Raw genomic sequence first — 22,379 nt, 5'->3', positions numbered from 1 at the left:
AACAAACGTAGAAGAGGTAAGGAAGGAGATGGTCAAAGGCCATGTTCAAATAAGTGGAAAAAACTTGAATTTTGAAAAAAAAGACTGGAATTTAAAGATTCCAGAGAAAATGGGATGCCTAATAACCACGCAGTACCGTGTGACCAATGTGCAACCAGCAAACTGCCCCCATCAGATAAACAACACTTAAAGCTTTCATCTTTGAGAGACAGAGGAGAGATTCAAGCTCTACTCTGGCTTCACATCTGAGCACATCTACAGGTGTTTCTGTCCCTCCATCCACGGTGAGAAGACGCCTCAACACTGTGGGTCTGAAAAGATGTGGAGCTGATCAAGAAGCTCTTACTATGAAAAGCAAACAGACATAGAAGAAGAACATTTGATTAAATCAATCTGCTGAAGCTGCTGATCTTTTCAGACCAATAGGCCAACCACCCCAGAGTCCAGACCTCGACATCATTGAATGTGTTTGGAACGACTCGGATGGTGAGAAGCAGCAATAAAAATACTCCAACTTGTGAAACTGAAATGTTGGGGCTCAGAGTGGTCCAGTGATCGCTGGTTTGAATCCCAGGTCATGCTGCTTGCCATCATCACCCGGAGTCGGAGAGGGCACAATTGGCTTTGCTCTCTTAGGGGCTGCAGGTTGATGGCACTCGCTCTCCACATTTTCACTCCTAATGCTAATGCTGATGATGTTGGTCAGCACAGGCGTCTGTTAGCTGTTGTGTCGGAGCTGGGGAGCCACGCTTTCCTCCGAGCACACTAGCTACGTAGCGATGCTGCAAAGAGGTGGTGGCTTCTAATCCTTGGTCAGAAATTGAATGCATACTTTATATTTTACCCCCTTTACATCCAGGTCCCACTGGTATGTCCAGGGTTCAGTTTCTCATTCATACCTTAAAGATGAGGGGGCCTGTCTGCATTGTGGTCCATGTAATTACTAACTAATCAGCTTGTGAATTCGAAGGGTTAACAGACTGTAACTATATCTAACATTCCAAGATGGATGCCGTTGAATCGCCACGGCTGGATGCATCAGTGCACTGTTTTAGCTCTATTGTGCAGTTTAGGCAGAAACACACTCACACACGGCATCTGAATGGCATGATTACAGTGACACAGGCTTCATGATCTGTCAGCGCTTAGCAGGGACTTATTGCCCAAACAATGCTGCCACCAAATCCGTAGGGTCAGAATTCCAGAGAAATGATTCCTGAGACACAAAGAGCCTTTTGGGTGGTTTCTGCCTCAGTGTGAGGACATCGGCATGCGTCTGTAATCACATTATGAGGTTAAGCACCAGTGTCGCAGGCAGGAGAAAAGCTCCAGGTTTCAGCTCGAACACACATGCACTCATTCGCACGGATACAGAAGGTCACAAACTCCTACTCAGACATAAACACTCTAAAAAATGAAGGTGCCTGGAAGGGTTCTTTGGAGCGATGCCATAGAAGAACCACTTCTTATGCATCCTTAAACAGCTTTTTAATAGGTGTTCAGTTGGACGGCTTTTCTTAGCGAGATGCGTGAGTGTGGAGATCCTGTTGAAAGGTTAAGCTTTGTAAAGTAAAGAACAGAAACTTCCAGTGCTGATGTAATGGTTCTATTCCAATGAAGGGTTCTTCTTAGAACTGTACATCAGAGCCAAGAACCAAGTAGGAAAGACTCCGTTTTAAGAGCAGATAAAATACTTCAGAAGCATCAACCACATTTTAATGTAACATATTCTTGGTTGGACGTTCGCTTCTAGAAAAAAAAAACATTGGTAGAGAACCTTTCCATAATGTAGATGTTATTCAGATGTTATTCATACGTTCTTCAGATGTTCTTCTGATTTGCTGAAAGGCCCTGGAAACTTTAACCCTAATATTCTAATTAACATGCATGACTGCCAGCTCTCTATCACTGGCGATTCCACAAAAAAAGTTTACGTTACCATGGCAACGTGCACAGTCCTGAGACGGAAGTTGTATTTTTCATCTTTTTTGCTTTGAACTGTGGTTGTGATTCACAGATCTTTAGGGTTCACTGAGGTTCTGATATCTGGAACCGAGTTACCAGCCCATATATAGACAAATGCTCGAACTGCGACTAAGGGGGTGGCTGCCCCACGATCCCCATCGTCCCTTCCGTCTGCCCCCGGTCACCTCCCCGCCTCTCCGCTTCGATGGCTGGCTATGTGCTGACATGACATTCACACCACACCATAAGCCCCCTGAGTGCATCCTGTGGTACAGTATCAGGTACCAAGACGTTAGTATCAGATCCGTGAGGTGGGTGGGACCTCTGTGGTTCGCATTAATGATACTTTAGTGGCCATGACCCTTTTGGCGGGTCACCGGAGGTCCCTTGGAATACATTTGGTAGGTACTGACCACTGCATATCAGAGAACCCCACAAGACCTGCCTGATGTTTTTGAGATGTTCTGACCCAGAAGTGTCTCAGATTCTTACGCTTGTCCATTTCTCCTGCTTTTAACACCTGTATCACTTTCAAGAACTGACTGTTCTTGCTGCCTGATATGTAGATCCACCCTTTGACAGATGCCGCTGCAGATAAGACTGTAGTGCTAATGTTATGGCTGATCGGGTTGGCATATGTGTGAATATGAAGAAACTGTCCCAAAGCCTAAAATCTTACATTTTACATTCCATGCAGGCCTCAGTCAGTCCTTCTCCCTGGAGACCTGCTCATTTACCCTGAGTCAGCAGTGAACAGCTAAGAGAGGAAGAAATTGGTCCGGGATTGAAGAAGGACTCTGAAATGAAGAGTCTGTGATTTAAAATGAGAACTGTAAGACCGGTGTATAACATGGATTTCCCCAAGTGGAAGTAGCGAGAGGAAGTGTGAGGCCTAATTTTTCTGAATTGGAATCTGTCTGTCACTCTCTCACACAGACACTCTGCATTCACTCCATTCCACCCAATTAAAAAGGCTCCCTTTCTCCCACTCGCTCGCTCACTCACACACACACATGCACACTTTCTTACATACTTATTCACATACTCGCTTGCCCACCAGCACATATCACCCATTTCAAACCATGCACTCATTCGCTCCCTCACTTGTCGCCTCTCATTTCCAGATTTCCACCCAATAAAACCAGCAGCTCCAGTGCTGTGCCCCAAGTACTGCACTACCTCAGTTCTCACTCTGCACACCGGCTTTATCTAGATTTCCTTAGATTCTACTGTACTTATCTTTTCATAGAAATGTGGATCGAGCTACACTATGGACAAAAGTATCGGGACACCTGCTCATTCATTTTTTCCTCCGGAATCAAGGGCATTAAAAAGAGTTTATCCTGCGTTTGTTGGAGTAACTGTCTCTACTGACCAGGGTAGATGGCGTTCTGCTAGATTTTAGAGGAACACTGCTGTGAGCAGCGTTTGTGTGGTCAGGATGTTGGATGATCACAACCCCACCTTAATCTAAACTCCCCAACTCATCCCAAAAGTACCTTATAGAGCACCATTCATCATTCCAGAAAACACAGTTCCACTGCAATGCTGGGGGGGGGCTTTATACCCCTCTAGCCCACACCTGGCATAATAGGCATAGTAGGCTCATGGCTCCATGCCTTTATCTGCTCCAGAGAGTCACACAGAGAGTGTGAGTGTGTGCTGCTACTACAACCAAAGGTTCGAATCACAGGCCTGCCATCAGCAAACTGAGAGAGCACAACTGGCCTTCTCTGTCTGGGTGGGTAGATGGCTCTCTCTCTCCAAATCACTTCAGTGTGATGCTGGCCGATGCTGGGCATCCGCTAGCCGTTGCATCAAAGCTGGGTACCTGGCACCTACCTCTGAGCAAAAACACGGTAGCGCTGCATCAGCAGCCCTTCGAAAAAAAGTTGGTGGCTGGTTGGATATGTGCCGGAGGAGGCATGTGCCAATCTTCATCCTCCCAGTGTTGGGAGCTTTACATGTGATGGGGAGAGTACTAACGAGGGGGTTGGGTAAATGGCTATTCTAAAAATTGTAAAATTGGGTAAAACAAAAACCTGAACAGGACTAACGGTATACGGGACATTTATCTGCCGCCATACTTTTGATATATTATTGAAAGTATTGATTTGCATATAAATATGTGTATAAATAAGCCTGTTTCTTCACTGTAATGGCAGTTGTACATGTATATGTATGTATATGAACTGCCAGCAAACTAATTATGTGTGATTGATTAGTCAAGACAGCCCTGTTTGTCTTAATGGAATCCCCTGGAAACCACTGAAGGTCTTGGAGAACTTGCTACTGACTCAATCCACCACATTAATGTTACCATACTCTGAACTTGCTGCTTCTGCAGCTCAGGCTGGGTTCATCTTTGCCCTAAGTTACACTAGCATTGGATCAAAGTAGGATAAGACTCTTTGAGGTTATGAATCCTTTCAGACCCTCTCAGTGTACTTCACCATCTTCCTACGTCTACTTCTGCTGTCTGCTCATTTTCACGAGTCGCTCTGAATGAGGGCATCTCACAAATGAATGTGCAAATGTGATAGCGGTATAGACTGTATGAGTCCAGGTATGAGTGCAGGTACCTTCCAGGCAGGGTGGGCGTGTGTCCAGGCTGGAGGCTGGAGCTGGTGGTAGGAGCCATACGGGGAACTAGAAGGGTAGGTATCGGAGGCATGCCATGGGCTGGATTCCCACTCAGTCTGCTGGATCATTCCACTCCTCATAGCAGAAACAGGCACCGTCGAGTGGGACTGGAACATTGCAGCGCACTGAAAAATAACAAAAGTAGAGAAGTGAGAAATCCTGATGTCATCTTTTTTTGGACACACATCACCACTACTTGTAAATGCACTATATGGACAAAAGTATTGGGACACTCGCTCATTTTTTTTGTTTCGAGGGTATTAAAAGGCTATTAAAAAGAGTTTATCCTGTTTTTGTTGGAGTAACTGTCTCTAGAAGGCTTTCTACTAGATTTTGAAGGAGCATTGTTGTGAGGATTTGATGGCATTCAGCCACAAGAGCATTAGGAAGGTTAAGATGTTGGATGATGATCACCACCCCACCTCATCTCTAACTTCCCAACTAATCCCAAACCTATTAGATGGAGCACCATCCATCATTCCAGAGAACACAGTTCCTCCACTGTTCCACAGCTCAATGCTGGGGGACTTTATTAGAGTCCTAATCTATTAGCAGTGCATCTCTACAGGGTAAAGACAAACAGTGTGTGCATTAAAGTAGCTGAATGCAATCATTAGAAGGGGTGTCCAGAAACATTTGGACATATAGTGTACTTGTCTGAAGCAAAAAACCTTCTTAACCTTCAAAGAATGATTGTCAGATTTAAATAATGTCAAAAAGGTAAAAAAAAAAAAAAGTTTTTAAGCTACCTTGGTGTATTTTCTTATAGTTATGAAGATTATTTACTGGTCTTTGTTAATGAGTACGTGTTAATGCAGTAATGTAGTCACATTTTTAAGGGTATTTAAGCCCCTCCAACCCTCACACAACATAGGCCTACATGAAGCCCCCACTCCCACCCCCACCCCCAAGCCACAAAATCCTAACGCCCGTGTCCTCTTTTTTAAAAATAGTAAAGGATAGCAAAGGAAAAGTCTTCAGTGCAGTGTACTGTTAAGTTTGGAAGCAGTTGAGGATGAAGTCCGTGACTCTACATGGAGGGAAATTCGTTTTGGCCGCTCTCCTCATATGCAATTTGATTAACCATGGCAACACTGTCCTGCTCCGTGCTGCAGCGTAGTTTCCTTTCAGAAGGTTTACGACATTGTGAAAAGCTTCCAACTTTAAGAAAATAGCTACAACGTAGCACATTGGCTGGCTCAGCAGGGGTAGGCCATGATCAGCCATGACTACAGTTTTGATCTGGATACTGATTAGGCTTTTAGTGTTTGTGGAAAAGCTTAAGAGAGATCATTAATGTGTTAGAAAGTATAATAAGAAGGAGCACGCCACGAATAAACCTACTATATAGGCCATCACACACACACTCAGTTGATATACAGTATAAACTCAATCAGAAAAGAATTTTAGCACCACAAACTCTGACTACCCCTCTGTCTCACTGTTATCCTCTCACATAATAATGTTAGCCATTCAGTTCTGAAAAAAAGGCAGCAGAAATTGGAGAAATATTATGCTCAGTTGCTGTTGTCTCAGCATGACATTCATTTACACAATGATTTAATAACATCACTTCCTGTTATTTTAATGCCGTTTACAAATGTGATACTCTGCATTGCTGAGTGACCACGAAATGGTGGAGTCGCCTGAGCCATGGCCCACATTCATTGGACGTAGTTTTCTTTAGATCATTGTTGTGTAGAGTCCAAATATCTCCCATATATATCACTGCTGTCCAATGAAAAACGTGTATCTGGGCCCAGAGTGGTCAAGCGGACTCTATCAAGCTGTCACTATGATCAGAGGATCGTTGGTTCGAATCCCGGTCATGCTGCTTGCCACCGAGACCCGAGAGAGCGCAATTGGCGCAATTGGCCTTGCCTTGCTCTCTCCAGGGTGGGTAGATGATGGTCTCTCCCTGCATTGGTTTGCTGCAGTGCTGGCCATTACTGGCATCTGCAGGCTGGTGCGTTGGAGCTGGGTATACAGCGTTTTCACTCCAGATGCATTGGTTGCCTGGTGATGTTACATGGGCTGTAGTTCAAAACTGAGTTGCTTGACTGCACACGTGTTGGAAGGGGTGTGCGTTGGTCTCCGCCCTCACCAGTGGTGGGGGCATTGCATGCAATGGGGGGAGAGTATGTATGGTTTGAGTAATTGGCAGTCCAAATTGGGGAGAAATTTGGAAAAATGAACCCTGTCGCTGCAATGTAAGTGTATTGCGTAATTCTGGGTGAATGGACCAATAGAAATGCTCTAAATTACTTTATAATTATTGCTTTCACTTGTAAAGTCACCATTTTTGAGATGCATGGTTTTCATTGGACAGCAATGATATACTCTGGTACTAATTTCTTATCCCACCCATTATCCCACCCAATTGCGTGCTCACTGGGTTGGTCTTTCTGTATCACAGTAAAAGTAATACAAATATACTGTACTACTGCATCTGTATAGTTGATTGGTGGAGTTTGCATGGTCAAGCACCACCTTTCCAGCATGAGAATCTACTGTGTAATCAATTACCAACTTTTGACTTATAATATCTACAACCCCCTTTACCCCCCTATTAAAGTGTCACCTTAACTGCTTACTGAATTTATACACTAATGCCCCACACAGATTAGAGCCTGACCTAGACTCTGAGGACAGAATTGGACCCTTGGTGCCTTTCTGATTCGCCACTGATTGCTGCAGTATGTCATCACAGTGGAATGGTCAGCGGGTAGTGTCGTCCCACCTGGGCACTGTCCCGCAGCAGGGCCGCCCCAAGGACAGGACTTTGTTGGTGCGAGGCCTGCGTGACAGGGCCTGCCTCTGGGCCCATAGCACTCCAGGCTCTGCAGCATAATTGGCTTATCAGGAATATGTCTTTTGAGCGAGTGAGCGATTGTGCGATCCACACCGCTTCTCCTGAATGAGGACGGGGGGCTAATGAATATGAGAGGGACAATGGCGAAGTGGCAAGGAACAGAGAGGGACGGGGAATCAGGGAGATTAGGCTGCATGCCAGAGCTCTCTCTTCTAAGCACAGTCGGCTAGGCGGACTGGACCAGAACATTACGTCCTTTTCAGAGTCCCATAGGCCTTGGCAAGTGAATGTGTGATGTAATGCACAAGGTCTTGCCATAATAACCCACTGGCTACTGTATGAGCTGCTTATTACACAGCACTGAAAAAGTTATCTGTTATACTGATTGGATTTAAGGTGATTTCTCGCATGAATAAATTATATCCTGCAAAGTTTGGTCTTTTAATTGACAGACTTTTTGTTCAACTAATGTCTCATATTCATGAGAATCAAAGAAAATCAATGCCTTAGAGGTTCCAGTCTTTTAGCGTCCATCGCATACACGGTTACAGTAGGTAATCTGGCTGATATGTCGTTCCACAGCTATGAGTTACAGCTGCCCTTTCTCCATCATTATGAATTCCATCCATTAGAGACTATCTCACCCGGTCTAGCGGGCCAGACCATGGGCTCCAGTGGCCGGAGAAGGAGCAAAAAGAAGCCAGAGACCCTTAATAAGCTGTACCGGAGCTTTCCAAAAAGGAGAAAAGCTTGCATCTGCCTCCACCTTACATGGGAGGTAATTGGCAAGGCCTTCTCTTCCTCTCCTCACCTCGCTTCTTCTGGGCACAGTGCAATCACCATTAAATTTCCTCCGTCTCGCTCATTCTCTCTTTTTTAGTTCCCCTTCCTGTCGCCAGCATTGCAGATTGCTGCTGCTGCTGTATAATTGCTGATTCCAGAGCCTGGTCAAATTTGAAGATGGCCTGAAGGAGTGGGGTGGAAAGAAAAAGCAAGCATAGTCTTGTCCATCTACATTCCAGGGGACAGTGCCTGTTTTAGCCCTCTCAATTGTCCCTGTCTGCACTCAACTTGTGGCCTGTGTCTGCACTAGCCACTATTTGTGTGGAGGCCTTTTTATAAACTAGCAGGCCTGTATCCCTCACAAACAATGGAGGCGTTTTTGCACGGGTAATAAACTGATAAGGCCTATTTCGACCACATAACAGCCCTAAACATTGGCTACTTGTTACTGCCACCTTCCCTCCGTCATTCTGCACTTGTTGGCAAATTCAGAGGTCAAATATTTCAAGCCATTTATCAATTATAGCCTTTAGTGCTACTTTGGAGAACAGTGAAGGCCTATATTTGGACCTCGTCTGTTTGAGAGGATTGTGTGTGCTCATTATGTTTAGCAACCTGCTCTAAAAAGCATTCTCACATAAAGTTAGAGCAAAATAAGCATCTTGATTTACCCACCTACTGGCTAGGCCTCCAAATATCTCAGGATGCTACCAAGCTGGGAAGGTGAAGGCTAGAAGGCTAGCTGCCTCTGAGATTTGTGAAAACTGCTGCTAATGTAACATAATTACACAGCTAAACATGCTAGGAGGAGAACGCTAACTATTCTTATGTTATGTCAACTACACTACATGTCCAAATGTTTTTGGACAACCCACCTAACAAATGCATTTAGCTACTTTAAGTTGTAGCCATTGCAGACACAGATGTGCAAATGCACACAAACACACACACACACACACACACACACACACACACACATTCAAAAACAGATGCTTTGGGAAATAAAACACTTAATCAATTGGAATATTTTTTTACCCAAAGACAAAAAGTATTATTTAAGTATTTATCAAAAGTATTCATTTAGACCTAAAAACTATTTTTTAATTTTAAAAAATGGGAAAAATCATTTTTACTACTACAACCAAATATAGATTTTACTTTTGAATAAACTAATTTAAACACTTGATTTGAAATGAACTTAAATTTCTATAATATCTTAATACTTAGAAAATAAGGTTAAAACAACTCTGGATGTCCAAGAATTTTAATTTAACATTTAGAAATCATTCAATGCCTTAACTGATAACATATTCATTCTTTTATTAATTACTATTAATATGCCAAAACACTGACAGTATAATTCTTTATTAATACAAGAGTAAAGGCCAAAACATTTAACCAGTAAAGCCACACTCAGCAACACAGAGAGCAGTAATTTGCTCTTAAAGCATTTCACACTGAGACCAAACCATAAACCATCACATACAAGCCTGCTGATTGTCTAGGAGAAGGTACTCGGGGGGAAAGAGTACACGCTGACGGTGACTGAGAGTGCAGGACACTCCCAATATGCAAATAGATGATACCAGGAGCCAACTGGAAAAGTGAGTTTTTGGGTTTTTTTTTTTTTTACACAACAAAATACTGAAGCAGCAGAGCTGACTGAGCTGACTGATGTACTGGACTAGAGAAACATTAATATGAGAGAAATGAGGAAATCCAGCATTAGTGCAGCGCATATTTTTGTGTATTTCAGCTACTTTTAATATTGAAATGTCCAAACACTGTCAGAACATTTGCTCATGGCTACTGATTCATCTCAATTATTACAAGTGGATTCAACTCAAAGATCCCTGTTGAATCTGTCTACAACACACAGAGTGAGGTAATTTCAGACATCAAAAACTGGAAGAGGAGTGATCTGATGTGACATCATGAGGTCATGTGACATTAAAAACTTTTGGCTTAAAGTCAAAACATTATTTCAGTAAAATTATAGCTTTAAGTTTCTTAAAGGGGAAAGTTATTTACTTTTGGACAAAGTGGAAGTGGAACTGTGTTTTATGGAATGATGGATGGTGCTTCATTTAGCACTTTTGGAATGAGTTGGGGATGATTTGAGGATGAGGTGGGTGGTGATTATCCAACATCCTGACCTCACTAAGGCTGCTGGGAGTGAATGCAATCAAATCCTCACAGCAATGCTCCCAAATCTAGTAGAATGCTTTCCCTGGACAGTACAGACAGTTACTCCATCAAATTGGTTGTGAGTTGAAGACTTTTGTCTCAGACAGGTGCTTAGGTGGAATAATCTTGTTGAATTCACCATGCAAAACTTTAGATTTGATTTTTTTATTATTATACGAAACCAGCATAGAAGCAGGTAAATGTATAAAATTCACTGTGTCGTTATATCCGGCTCTGAACAGAGCTCTTGCCAGTTTTCAACCTCCCTCGAAAGCTTTGCTTGCCTTCAGCACAGTCAACAGGAGGGCAGGGTGTGTTTGTGCAGTACAAGCTCTCCCATTGGCTCCTGGCACCATCTGTTTAACATACTGGAGTGTCCCACTGATACTCACCATCAATGTGTTGTTGTTTCCCCAGAGCTACCTTCCCTTAGGTTTACCTGTGTTAGCACGCTGTCTGGCCTTAGTGGTGTAAACTAGAAGGGCAGGTTATTGTGGGGAATGTTTTTTCTGTCATCTTGCTTAATTCAGTTATTTATTTGTATAACAATAAAAACTATATAACAGCTTCAATTTGAAGTTTTAAGTTAAATTAGTTCATCTGGGATTTGACTTAACATCAGTTACATTTACTTTTACGTTTATGGCATTTAGTAGACGCTCTTATCCAGAGCGACTTACAAAGTGCTTTGCTATTTACCCAAGAAAACATTAGTTAGTTAGAATAGACTAATAGTTCAGAGATACCTTTAAACTTAGACATTACTAAACACAAGTCAATAAGGAGACCATAGTACTCTATTTGTCCAAGTATTCTCTGAAGAGGTGGGTCTTCAGTCTGCGTTTGAAGACAGCGAGCGACTCGGCCGTTTGGGCACCCAGGGGAAGCTCGTTCCACCACTTTGGTGCAGGACAGAAAAAAGTCTGGACGCTTGTCTTCAAAAAACAAAAAACAAAAACAAACTACACTGATGTTGGATTTAATCATTTCTCCCATTTTGTCCTCCTTGGCTTCTGGCACTATCTATTTGCATACTGGGTGTGGCTTTCCCCTTCAGTCACCGTCAGTGTGAAGACATTACCCCAGGCTGCCTTCACCCATGTGCTGACTTGTGCCCTTTGTAGGGTTAGTGTAGTGTAGTGTAAGTAAGGATGCTTGATGCAAAGTTATGCTTATGTTTAATGGACATGGAAATGTGATCATGGTCTATAGAATGCTTTGTTTGCCTGTGAGGCATAATCCCTTTATACAAATTTCAATTATTAATAGCAAGTGATTAAATTAATAGCAAATTTAGACATTGTCAGTATGTTCATAAGCCAACTGTTATTTTAAGTATTATACCAATAATGACATTTTTTACAGAAACAATACTATGTTATTTAGACAGTAAGTTTCTACCTTATTAGGTGTATTCTAATGTATGTTATTTCACTAATTATCTGTAATTAAACTTGCAGCGACTTATATAAAGGTGCATGTCCATACTGATAATGTCCTTTTTTACTTTGTCATTTTTGCTGTATGCATATAGTCATATTCAACAACACAGAAACTGGCAGTTTGCTCTTACAACCTTCAACTCTATGGCCCGGCAGTCAGCTATATCTGAAAATGTAAGTGTATTCCTATGAGAGAGTAACCAACAACACACTGATGATGAACGGTCATTTGTTTCATTTGCTTCTCTCAAAAGCCTCACTTATACCATTAATGCTTAGAAAAACCATCTGTGAGTGTTGATGAAAACCACCCTAAAGTTTTACAATTGAAGCACAGTTGCTTCCAGCAGCTGTTACATTTAATCACCTAAATCTGCTCACTTACATCCATCAACATCAAAGACCAAGCAAGCATACAACAACACAGCACACATATGAGCACACATGGCGTGGTAGCCCAGGAGAAAAGACAACACAATGACGGTTAGTGAGGATGGGGCAGGGGGAGAGACACACCCAGCGTGCAAATAAGTGGTGCCAGAAGCCAATGGAAATAGGGACTGTGGGAGGAGCCTAAGTTAATCGAACTCATCACCAAGACCTACTCCTGCTTTATTTGAACAGTGTCAGTGTTAAGAAGCAACACAACTCTAGAGAAGAAAAAACTGGTGCTTTAGCAATGTAGAAGACCTTATCCTGTTGCGTCCTTCATCCCATGACAATATCTACATATTGCATCACAACACTGTGTAATTGCTACTAATGATTGCTATGCTCTTGCTATGATAAGGGATTGCATTGCTGTTGCTCGGGCATCAGCACTGGATGACATATCAGAGGTCTGTAGCACAGGCCCTCACTGCATGTGTGACCAGTGTGTGTATAGTTGCCACAAAAGCTATGCCAGAACTAAAGAGAGAGAGAGAGAGAGAGAGAGAGAGAGAGAGAGAGAGAGTGTCTGTGTGGGTTAGCACAGTCTCTCAGGATGTGTTATAGTCTGATGAGCTCTTCTTTCCCCACGGGTCTCATTAAAAGGCTTCCGTCAGGAACAGCACTGTGTGACGCTGCACACTTCCACTTTCACCAGCCTTTCAGCTCACAGCTCCTTTCCTCCCACCCAGGCCCCGGCCAAAAAAACAGAAACACTCCTGTCCTCTCGCTTATTCTCTCTGCCTCGCTGTCTGTCAGGCGCTCGCAGCACTTTGTTGCAAGCCTTTCAAGTAGAAGCACCTATTTATTTGCTCTTTTCACTGCTAATTCTTTTGCTTTTTGTCCCTCATGGGCTCCCCTCTCGCTGTGAACAGAGCGGCGCTGGCTGTCTCTCTGTTTCCGAGCCCACGATCACTGAGCCGGGAGAATGAACAGGCTTAGAGATGGAGGACTGGGTCTCTGCGGGCCGCAGTCTGCTCACACAGACACACACACACACATGCACGCTCACACACACACATAGAGACCCACACACACACAAACACACACAGCAGAAATCAGTGCACGTGGGCTGTAAGGCGAGCATGCTCTCAAAATTGACTCCAAAATACTTTCCAGAGGCTTCTAGTTCTGTAGCGTCTAATGTAGCTTTAGGTCTATCAGCAGATCTTTGCTGATGTTTAGGTTGGAGGACTGTGAAGGCCATGGAAAACCTTCAGTCTGCCCCTCCTGAGGTAGTCCGTTATTAATTTTAAGGTGTGTTTAGGATTATTATCCTGCTGGAAAAGCCATCATATTACATCGACATGCTGTTTGCTTCCAGAATTTGCTGCTATTTAATTTAATCCATTCTTCCACCAACCAGTGAAGTGTTCCTTGTTTCACTGGCTGCAATGCAAGCCCAAAGCAACAACAGTTGAGCAGGTGTTCTTTTCATTAAATTCTCCTCCAAACAGACCTTTGGTCATTGTGCAATCAGGCTTGTTTAGATATTTCTTTGAAAACATCTGACATTGAATTTTTTTGATGACTTTTCCATAAGGCTCATATAACAGTGCACCATCTCACCAGAGTCTGCTAAACCTTCCTGAAGGTCTTTTGCAGGGGGTTAGATTCTTGCCTTCCTATTTGCAATCCTATGAGCTGTTATCTCTGAAGGTTTTCCTGGTCTTCCAGACCTCAGCTTGACCTCTGCAGTAACTGTTGGCTGAAATTTCTTAATTACGTTACAAACTGAGAACATGGCTACCTGAAAGCTACTCGATATTTTCTTATAGCCTTCTCCTACTTTGTGAGCATCAAGTATTTGAATGTTAAGAGAGCTGTAAACATGGCAACTATGTTAAGTTTTCCTGATTTGGGATTTGAGCCACTGAGACAGGGAGATCTGAATTTAATTTCAATTCATTTGCATGGAGGAATCCAGTAACATTACAAGAGATCAACTAATCAACAAAATATAAACATACACACATTCATAACAACCCCTGGTGAGCAAGCCAGAGGCGCCAGCAGCAAGGGAATACTCTTCCAGAACTGGCTGGAGGAACCAAGACTCCCAAGGGGGGCCCATCCTCCTCTGCCCAAAACTACTTATAAATACACCCAAATACAGAACAATTACTTTGCAAGAACAGGAGAAAACTCACAGGCCAGCAGATTTCACCCTGATATCAAGCCAACAGGACTCTCTGAGTTGCCTGAATAGACCAACGCAACGGGGCTTCCCAGTCATGCACACCAAGGGTTTTGAACAGCACTAGCTCCTGGCATCATCTATTTGCATATTGGGCGTGTCCCGACCCCTTTGACTCACCATCAGTGTGTAGCTGTTCCCCCTAGATTATCCTGTCTTTGGTTTGCAGATGTTTTTTATGTAGTGGTTGATTGACTGGTTTTAGTAAGAGTGAGTTGCTGGTTTCTGTGCTGTTATGCTGGCTGCATTAAAATTCTGATTTGGGCCTATAAAACCAAGACTGGACCAGCTTCTCAATGCTTGATGATAATAGTCATAAGCTAATCTTCATCTGGAGCCCTTTGAGCTTCAAGTTCAGCTCAAATGACTGCTGATGCAACAGCTTTTGATGCCTCACACTGTGTATGTTAGCCTTCAGTCTCTGAATATAAAAAGTGTTGGATTTTCCAAATGGTTTCATTGGTTCTTTTACAATGCCATCTCAATATTAAAGGAACGGTTTGGCATCCTTTGCTTCTTCAGTTCACTGTATCTGCAAGATACTATTGATGCAGTTGATACAGGTACAGTTACCCACTGCATCAAGACATGGCACCATAGTGTTGCAGACTACCATTGCTCAAAGTGGGGAAAAAGGGCCCAAATCCACACTAAGAACTTATTCAGGGCTCATTTGAAAAGAAGCTTTTCACCACTTTCTAACTTCTAATTTCTAATTTCACTTTTCCACAGCCATTTTTGCAAAATGGCAGGTTTAATACTTTATTACTTTTGAGTATTTCCCTTGAATACAAACACTCGAGAAGTAAAGAACAGCCTTTTCTGGAGTCATGGAAGTTCACCGTGTAGAAACACTTGCAAACAAGGAAAGCTCTTATAATAGAAGGCCTTTAGCCATTAGGGAATAGAGAATAAGTCAAAACAGTCATGTGACAAAATTAACCAATCACCACACCAGCAACCGAGTCCACTAAAAACAAACCCAGACCCAGACCAAAAGCAGGCCAGAGATCAGCTCTAGACTGCTACCAAGCTCTTTCACATTTGAACAAATGTACTAATCTCACAAAGCAAGTGGAGCTGGGTCCAGAAAAAAACACCACACCACACTTTTAATGAACTCCACTCACACATTATGCCTCAATTGGAGCCCAAACATTAACTACCAGGCTCAAAAGACCTAAGAGAAGGTAGCTCTGGGAATTCAACAAGACATTGACAGTGAGTGTCAGTGACTGGAGGACACGCCCTTTATGCAAATAAATAAATAAATACATACATACATACATACACACATGGGAAATGTATATGTTTGCTGCAGAACTTTGTGTTGTCACTTTATTAAAAGTGTACTATAGTAATAAAAAAAGCTTTATGTAAATGTATGTAAATGTATTGTTCTCCACTGAATTTCTATGAAGATATTTGACTTTAATTTTATCAGGCTTTGTTTGGCAGACACTGCTGTCAATCATTTGACCACTTTGTGTGCAAATAAATATAAAACTAATGAAATTTACCCTAAAATTACAAAGAAAAAACTAAGTTCTTTATAGTATTAACTGCATATTTAATTACAGATCATTATTGTCATTTAAGAAAAGATATAGATAGATAGATAAGATAAGATATAGTAATTTAAGAAAGCAGAAAAATACTGTATAAATGTTTTTTTTCTGTAAAAAATGTATTTAAAAAATGTTCCTGTCTGCTACATGAATGCTTCTTCCTTCTCAGGTTGTGCAGCCAACAACTCATCCAACTTTTAATCACTGTAGCTTAATGGCTAAGAATGGGAACTAGTGTCAAAGAGTATGACACGTCACTGGAAAAACCCCAGGCTATTTTCTGTAACTGAAATGACAGAGAAAAGCACATAATTATAAACCTCTAGTCAAATCTAGAGCTAAGAAATAAATGTAATATTTGGCATAAGTTTATAATAGTTCAAATAAAGGAAGTCTGTTGTAAATAAAACTGGATACATCCCACATCTTACTTATCTTACTGTTCTGTGATCATTCTCCAGTTAATTGAGTTGAATCAACCTATAATAATTGAGTTCATTTGGTTGTCATTGGCAAATGGACAGTGACTGACCCCTGCAAGCTTAAAAACAGCACACACACTAAAACAGAAACAGCGCTGATGCTGGATTTACTCATTTCTCCCATGTTGATGTTTCTCAACAAGTCCAGTAACTGAGTCAGCTGTGCTGCTTCAGTAATATACGGTGGGTCTGAGAGTGGACTACAACCAATTGGAGCAAAACTCGCACCTTTTCCATTGGCTCCTGGCACCATCTATTTGCATACTGGGCGTGTCCTTCCCCCTTAACTCACCATCAGCGTGTAAGCCTTCTCACCATGCCACCTTACCGTATGTTGGGACTTGTTAATGCTTCTCTGTTGTAGTAGTTGTTGACTTTGCTATCAGCTTTCAGGGATGTGGTGTTTGTAGCTATGTTGGAAAAGATCTGTCAGGTGTCTTCATATCTGAACCTTGTATTTATTGGTATAGTAGTCTATCTGTCTGTATGATAATATTTATTAGTATAAGATTACACAGCTCATTAATTTTGTTATCTCTTTTCTAAGCTTCCAACAAGAATTAAAACCAGGGCTGGACACTGCATTGACTGTCTTATTGTTAGTAGATTTCTAACCCACTAAGTTTATAATAGTAATGCAGTTGTTATATTTAAATGTCTTTTAATTATAATAAAAGATGTTTTTAATGTAACATATGTTTTTAAATATATATAGAGAGTATTTGTCTTTAAAGTCTACCTAAGTTTACTTAAATTAGCTCCATTTTAGTTGAGTACACTTAACACAATTAAAATAAGCATAAAAATAGTTGTCCCACTTTAGCTCTCTGTAAGTGCACTGATCATTGGTGTGCCTACACGTACACTTCAGTGCACTGTAGCTTAATAAAGTTTAGCGTACTGGAGTCTGCATCCTTTTTTTACTAGGGAAGGCTTATAAATAAACTGAAAGCTTAGGTGAATTAGTGTGGACCACAGCTTCCCACAGGCTTCCCCCCTCCCTGCTTAGGACTTGTTTGTCATCAATCCAGTGTAAATGCTGTACGGTAGGCCGCAAACCCCACTATACTGCACTACTATGCTAACCTGGTTGAACTGTGAATCATTCGGATGCTGAAATGGTTCTTTGGTGGTCAATCCTTTTGTAGGTTCTATACAGTACCGATGGCCTTCCACTACTGTTAGGAGTCAGGGAACCTTTTTCTTTCCAAACACATTGGAACGCTTTTTGCTAAGAGTGTAGACAGAAAGCGAGGGAGATGAACTGTACGTCTGCACTCCTCTGCTCTAATCCTGTTAGGACTACATGCTGGCTTGGCGTGTGAGGTCACTCAGCACTGCCCTCTGCATTCCCTCTAACTGCTGACCCCAAAATATGGGTTATGCAGACTGTGACACCACTAGCTGAATGTGAGTGAGGTCTACACTCACACGTTTCTTTTAGCCAGAGGAATTTAATGTATGTAAATACAATAAGCTCAAATGCTTCAGAAGTATCCAATCAGGTGAAAAGTATAGTGTAATATTCATATTCAGAAGGACGGCAGCATATTTTTAATCTCTTGTGGGTCTAGAACAAAAATCTATACAGTCATTCTAGGCCTATATTACATACATATATATGTAATTACATTAAATTACACTTATTTAAAGCAGAACTATGTGAGTTTTTTTTTCTCTTGGGCTCCCCCTACAGTTCTGGAGTGTAATTGACCTTTATACCACTAATGTAACTCATGATTTTCTATGTTGCAGATTCATTGGAGACATCAAATCTGTGAAAGAACATAGCATAATGTTGAACTTCCAGGCTATGTTGTAAAATCAACAGCAACCAAATAAACTATTCAAAAAGTTAGAGATTTTGTTCTGAATTTTTACAATTAATCCCCCTCAAAAAAGAATCAGTTGCTCTTACAGCCCACAGCACTAAGACCAGAAAACGCCACATACACATAAAGCACGATGGCTCGCCCAAGAGAAGGCAGCCCTGGGGAAGCAACAACACATTGACGGTAAGTTTTGGTGACTGGAGGACACGCCCTGTATGCAAAAAGATGGTGCCAGGAGCCAATGGGAAAGCTGTATATTTGCTGTGGTTCTTTGAATTTGTTTCAAAGGTGTTTAATAAGAATTTCTGTAACTGTATTGTTAAAATGAGGATATTTGACTTTAAGTGTGCGATTTTGCAATTGTTGGCAGTCATGTTTACAGTGCACACAGAAATCTCTAAAACTAATAAAACTGACTCTAAAACTACAGAAAAAATACAAATTGTTATTATGGACTATAAGTAAAAATTTAATTCCATTATTGTAATTATTGTACTTTTACATAATTTAACTGTTAATTAAAAAATAATAATTTTACCAATAATTTTCTGTGAAGAAATAATAAATAAATTAAATTATAATAAAATTTGTGATTATTGGTAAAGTTTGTGTCAGCAATGGGTGCAGCTAAAGTATTCATTAATAGGGGGTTCCACAAATATATATATAATGATGCCTCATTTACATGCATTACCATCGCCATGGACAGCGAGCTCAGTCAAGGGCCCGGAAGCGCTCAGGGACTGTTGACAGTCTCTCCCAGACAGGCAGAGAGGGGGTGTGTTTGTGTGTGTCTGGCCAGCGCCCCTCTTGAGCTTGTCTTATGGCTGGAGAAGAGGAGGAGAAAGCGCTGAGAGCGGCAAATAGGGACAAGACAAGGCTTTCGGTGTCATCTATGATTGGTCAAGGGTGAGCGGCGCCTCACCTTCGGCTGAACCCCGTCCCCTATGCTGATTGGACGAGGTGGAGCGGAGCCTCACTTGTGGCTGAACCCTGCATTCGGCGAGACTGGCCGGAGTGTCCAGCCAGCCGCTCTTGAGCCAGCACTCTGGGGCTGGAGATCGTGGAGAGCTCCTTCATCAGCACATCACTGTGATAGCACTCCACACAAGTGCACCCCCCCCCCTCCTCCCTCCCCCCAGAGCTGGCCCACAGTCAATGAGCCAATTCACATCTCCCTCCCTATTATTAAGCAATAGGACGTCTGAGTGTGAATAGTGGGATTTTGAGACCATGCCCTTTGTGAACTTTTAGCCACTGGTCAAACGGCATTCAAAAATGTAACCCTCAGTCGTGGACATCGTAAAGGTTCTCAGAGACTCTTAAAAATGAAGGTGCTTCTTTAAGTGATGCCACAGAAAAACTATGAGAACCACTTTTGGTTCCATAAAGAACCATGTTTATAGGATGTGTGAAAGTGAAGAACCTTTTAAAGGTCTAAAGAAGATGCTAGAGCTCTAGACCAGTCACACTCTCAAGATTCTTTGTGGAACCAAAATTGGTTCTTTCACCAATCTTTCTTTGTAGGATGTGTGGGTGTGAAGAACCTTTATATTTGTAGAAGAAGGAGTGTGAGGAATCTTCTAAAGGTCTAAAGAAGATGTTAAGGTTCTTTACTAATTTAAAGGTTCTTCACACATCTGTATTACAAACATGGTAAGGTGGTTCTTCTCTGGCATCGCCGTAAATACAGGTGAATCAACTTTGGGTTCCATAAAGAACCATGTTTGTAAGATGTGTGGGTGTGAATCACCTTTCAAAGGCCTAGATTAAAGAGCCTTCTCTTGATGTTAAGGTTCTTAGCCAATTTAAAGGTTCTTCACACTCACATATCTCTACTAAAAATATGGTTCTTTGAGATATGCCATAAAAGAACCGCTTTTGGTTCCATAAAGAACCATGTCTATAAATCTATGCTGTGCTATTCACACTACTGCTCCTGTCCATCAGTGGCACTGTTTTGCCAAATACACACAACCTGTCTGTCATGTACTTGAAGAAGAATTGAGAAGGCTAGAATTTGGTGTAGTTGGTTAGGTTTAGGTCTAGGTTGAGGTTAAGTTTAGGCGTAGGTTGAGGTTAGAATTAGATTTAGGTGTAGAAGGTTAAGTTTAGGTTTAGATGTAGTACGTTAAGTTTAGGTTTAGATGTAGTACGTTAAGTTTAGGTTAGGTTAAGGTTAGAATTAGGTTTAGGTGTAGTAGGTTAGGTTTAGGTTTAGGTGTAGTGGGTTAGGTTTAGGTTTAGGTGTAGTAGGTTAAGTTTAGGTTTAGGTGTAGTAGGTTAGGTTTAGGTTTAGGTGTAGTAGGTTAGGTTTAGGTTGAGGTGTAGTAGGTTAAGTTTAGGTTGAGGTGTAGTAGGTTAGGTTTAGGTTTAGGTGTAGTAGGTTAGGTTTAGGTTGAGGTGTAGTAGGTTAAGTTTAGGTTTAGGTGTAGTAGGTTAGGTTTAGGTTTAGGTGTAGTAGGTTAGGTTTAGGTTGAGGTGTAGTAGGTTAGGTTTAGGTTTAGGTGTAGTAGGTTAAGTTTAGGTTGAGGTGTAGTAGGTTAAGTTTACGTTTAGGTTAAGGGTAGAATTAGGTTGCAGTGTAGTATGTTTAAGTTTAGGTTTAGGTTTAAGTTCAGGTAATAAAATAAAACTGGTCATGGTAGGTTAGGGTTTAGGTTAGGTCCTTGTTTTGATCACTGTCATTGTGATGCGGTTTATAAAGACTGCAGTTTATTACACTGCCTCGTCATTTTTCATGACGCCTTCTTAAAATGATCAGCTTCCCACACATTCTTCACCGCTGCCCACAAACCTCCTACACTGGTTGGATTTTTCGCTTCCACTTTACATTAAGTGTCTCTATTAACTGTGTAGTTACACAAGAATTAAATCATAATCAGACATTCAGATCTACACAAATGCTCCAAAATTACAAAAGAAAATCTTGATACATGAACTGAAAGTTATGAATGTTTTTTCTTCTCCTTCCCACTTACTGCTTCAGAGATATGGGGTTCCTTCACACAGCAGTATTAGCTTTACAGGAGAAGAAAAAAACTTAATTATTCTATCTGTCTGTCTATCTGTCTGTCTATCTGTCTGTCTATCTGCCTGTCTGTCTGTCTGTCTATCTGCCTGTCTGTCTGTCTATCTGTCTGTCTGCCTGTCTGTTTATCTGTCTGTCTGTCTGCCTGTCTGTCTATCTGTCTTTCTGCCTGTCTATCTATCTGTTTGTCTGTCAATCTGTCTGTCTGTCTGCCTGTCTGTCTATCTGTCTGTCTGCCTGTCTATCTATCTGTTTGTCTGTTTGTCTATCTGTCTGTCTATCTGTCTGTCTGTCTATCTGTCTGTCTATCTGTTTGTCTGCCTGTCTGTCTATCTGTCTTTCTGCCTGTCTATCTATCTGTTTGTCTGTTTGTCTATCTGCCTGTCTATCTGTCTGTCTGCCTGTCTGTCAATATTTCTTTCTGTATGTCTATTTATTTGTCTGTCTTTCTGTCTGTCTGTCTGTCAATTTATCTGTCTGTCTGTCTATCTGTCTATCTATCTGTCTGCCTACCGGTCTGTCTGTCTGCCTGTCTGTCTATCTTTCTGTCTGTATGTCTATTTATATGTCTGTCTATCTTTCTGTCTGTATGTCTGTCTGTCTATTTATGTCTGTCTGCCTGTCTGTCTGTCTGTCTGTCTGTCTATTTATCTGTCTGTCAGTCTATCTGCCTGTCTGCCTGTCTTGTCTATCCTTCTGTCTGTATGTCTGTCTGTCTGCCTGACTGTCTATCCTTCTGTTTGTCTGCCTGTCTGTATATCTGTCTGTCTGTCTGTCTATCTATCTATCTATCTGCCTGTCTGTATGTCTGTCTATCTGTCTGTCTGTCTGTCTGTCTATTTAGGTGCTGTACATCAGCCCACCACCAGAGGTCATTGTTTTCAGTGTGTTTACTGTACCTCAGGTATTAAAGATCAAAGAGTGTTACTGTCCTATGTACAGTAAACAGGCAGTTACACTGTTCAATAAAGTGATTACTGTTAATCCTTCACACAAACTGTAGGACAT

At 41.7% G+C, this 22,379-nt stretch overlaps 1 protein-coding gene across 1 annotated transcript in view; it reads right to left on the bottom strand.

The window, feature by feature from the left end:
• Positions 1-22,379, bottom strand: part of tfec (transcription factor EC) — a 66,525-nt gene that overhangs the window by 40,395 nt on the left and 3,751 nt on the right. Inside the window, 1 exon segment of the mRNA XM_072673979.1 lies at positions 4,548-4,733. Coding sequence (XP_072530080.1) covers positions 4,548-4,724 — 177 coding nt within the window. The 5' untranslated portion in view covers positions 4,725-4,733.

The sequence above is a fragment of the Salminus brasiliensis genome, chromosome 2 (genome assembly GCF_030463535.1).
Source record: "Salminus brasiliensis chromosome 2, fSalBra1.hap2, whole genome shotgun sequence".
Classification (NCBI taxonomy): domain Eukaryota; kingdom Metazoa; phylum Chordata; class Actinopteri; order Characiformes; family Bryconidae; genus Salminus; species Salminus brasiliensis.
The sequence above is the reverse complement of the archived record's forward strand: the minus strand, read 5'-3'. Positions and strand labels throughout refer to the sequence as shown.